Source organism: Hipposideros armiger, unplaced genomic scaffold, assembly GCF_001890085.2.
Source record: "Hipposideros armiger isolate ML-2016 unplaced genomic scaffold, ASM189008v1 scaffold_11, whole genome shotgun sequence".
NCBI lineage: Eukaryota > Metazoa > Chordata > Mammalia > Chiroptera > Hipposideridae > Hipposideros > Hipposideros armiger.
Genome location: NW_017731361.1, coordinates 2,190,903 through 2,193,358, shown reverse-complemented (window position 1 = coordinate 2,193,358; position 2,456 = coordinate 2,190,903). Strand labels below are relative to the sequence as shown.

The 2,456-nt window shown below is 47.5% G+C and overlaps 1 protein-coding gene across 1 annotated transcript in view; it reads left to right on the top strand.

The window, feature by feature from the left end:
- The first annotated feature begins 576 nt into the window (after nucleotides 1-576).
- The window catches only part of ECSCR (endothelial cell surface expressed chemotaxis and apoptosis regulator), a 12,037-nt gene continuing 10,157 nt past the window's right edge, over nucleotides 577-2,456 (top strand). The window contains exon 1 of the mRNA XM_019661239.1: nucleotides 577-725. Within this exon, the coding sequence (XP_019516784.1) occupies nucleotides 665-725 (61 nt within the window). The 5' untranslated portion in view covers nucleotides 577-664. The remainder of the gene's footprint in view (nucleotides 726-2,456) is intronic.

The following is a 2,456-nucleotide window of genomic DNA, read 5'->3' as shown; positions in this document are numbered from 1 at the left end:
TGTGGGATGTGTGCTGGCTGATGCTAAGGACAAAGGTGCTTCTGGAGCATAAGGACTGCCTGACTCCAATGTTGGGAGAGTGGAGGGATGCTTGGAATGTGGTCCTCCTGTTTTTCTATTAAGAAGAACAATAACGTAAGATACTGGGCGTTCCATTTGCATTGGGAGCTCTGAGGAGGGAGAGGAATGTGGAGAATTCAGAGTCTACAGATCATGGGCGGCGGTGGGCCGAGCTTTATGGTCTAAAACAGTATGGGGAGGGGCTAGAGTTACACTCCAGGAAAATCTCTAGGTGGCGTATGGAGGGACCTGATGGACCCTTAGAAGGGGAAGAAAGGGGGCAGGGGGCAGGTTGCCATCACAGGTCTTGGTGCACAGGCCCTGGAAGAGACCACAGTGGCCCTAGCCCAGGCCACGTGGAGCCCAGCCCCCATCCCCAGCCCTGGGCGCAGTTGCTGATGTTTCAGCCTTACATCCTCATCTGGGCTGTCCAGCTGAGCAGGGCCCCTGGAGCCAGTCCCAATCTGTTTCCTTCTATTCTTTGACAGGAAGCTCCTGGAGAGCCAGACCCCACCCCCTCCCCGCCCTAGCACTCCCTCTCTCTTCTCCACTATGGACAGAGCCTTCACAGAGCAGCTGTCTGCCCGTCACAGACCCAGCTGACATGGGGACTGTGGGAGCAACGCAGCTGTGCTGGGCGATCCTCAGTTTCCTCCTACTCCAAGGTAAGAGGCACTGGCTACTCTCCTTCAGCAGTTCCCCTCCCAGACTGGCAGTCCTGGGCCTGTCCCTCCTTCGGGACACACACCATACATGCTCTTTCCATTCAGGGCTGCGCCCAAGGGAAATTCCAGAGCCTTTCCGTCAAGGGGATCAGTTGGATTGGGAGGTGGTCACCACCAGGCAATGGTAAAATAGGTAAACCGTTTTGTGGGAAAATTTCCAGGGTGAACTGGGGCCCCTATAGAGGCTGGCCTCTGGAAATGTGGAAAGTGACTGTCTTGGTAATGAGATTGAGTCCCGGAAGCTCCTTCCAGGGTGTTCTACCACAAAATTGTCTGCACCTTGGGCTTTACAGGTGATTTTTCTTTCTTTCTTTCACATGGGGAGTAACAACCTGGGAATTCCAAATACAGTGAAACCCTGGATTGTGAGTGACGTGGTTGAAAGTATCATTTCTAATACTTTTTAACGTGGTAAACGAGCAATGTCTTGCAATATGAGTCATTTGTTTCTGGAATGAATTATGCTCGCAAACCAAGGTATTACTGTACTGACTTTAAGCTCAAATCACAGCCAGAAGAATTCAGGTTAGATACAAAGAGGATGTGCACAGCATCCTTACCCAAGGGCCTAGATGAGATGGCATCCAGAGGAGACAACATGGAAACCACAAANCACTCACCACTTAGACCTCAGTTTCTAAATACTATTTGCCACTAAAATGAACTAGGGCTCCTTGGAGAAATAGCTGATTCCAGGGCTGGAGAAGGTCAAGCACAAGATGAACCTGGAACATCTCATTATGCCAGAAAGTAAGGAAGCGCTCAAAGAATGATGGAGACATGTCAAATGGATACAGAAGCCAGCCTGAAGGGGCTCCCAGTGACCAAAATGGGGACGACTTGAACTGTTATATGTAGTATTCACATAGTTTCAAAGCATCTCCCCACAAAATACTTACTGATTACAAAGGGAAAAAAGAGCAACTTTAAAATGGAAAAACCTGGCTATAGTGGCTGAATGGTGGTCTCCAAAAAGATAGGTCTATCTATATCTTAATCCTGAGAACCTGTGTGAATTGTTACATTACTTGGAAAAAGAGTCTTTGCTGATGTAACTAAGTTAAGGATCTTGAGATGAGGACATCATCCTGGGTTATCCAGCTGGGCACTAGATTCAATGACAAGTATCCTTGGAAGAGACACTCAGAGAAAAAGGCAATATAAAGACAGAGACAGAGATTGAAGTGATGCAGCTACAAGCCAAGGAAGCCAAGAAATGCCCAAAACCTCCAGTAGCTGGAAGAGGCAAGGCCTGGCTGTTCCCCTAGAGCCTTCAGGGAAGCGTGACCCTGCAACACCTTGATTTTGACTTCTGGCCTCTAGAACTGTGAGAGAATACACTGCTGTTGCTTTAAGTCACCAGTTTATGGTAATTTGTATGCAGCCACAGGAAACTAACATATTAGCATTAGTTTAAGCAAATGATCAAGTGAACCTCCTCAGCAATGGATGCACCAGTTGATAGAATGCAAAAAAAGGGACAGAGCATTGTTTATGTGACACTCCTGGCAAAGAGGCATGACCTAAATCTATCATAAGGAAATGTCCGACAAACCCAAATGGGGGACACTCTACAAAATAACTGAACTGTAACCTTTACAAATGTCAAGGTCATGAAAGTCGAGGAAAGACTGAGGAACTGTTCTAGATTGAAGAAGACTAAAGACACAT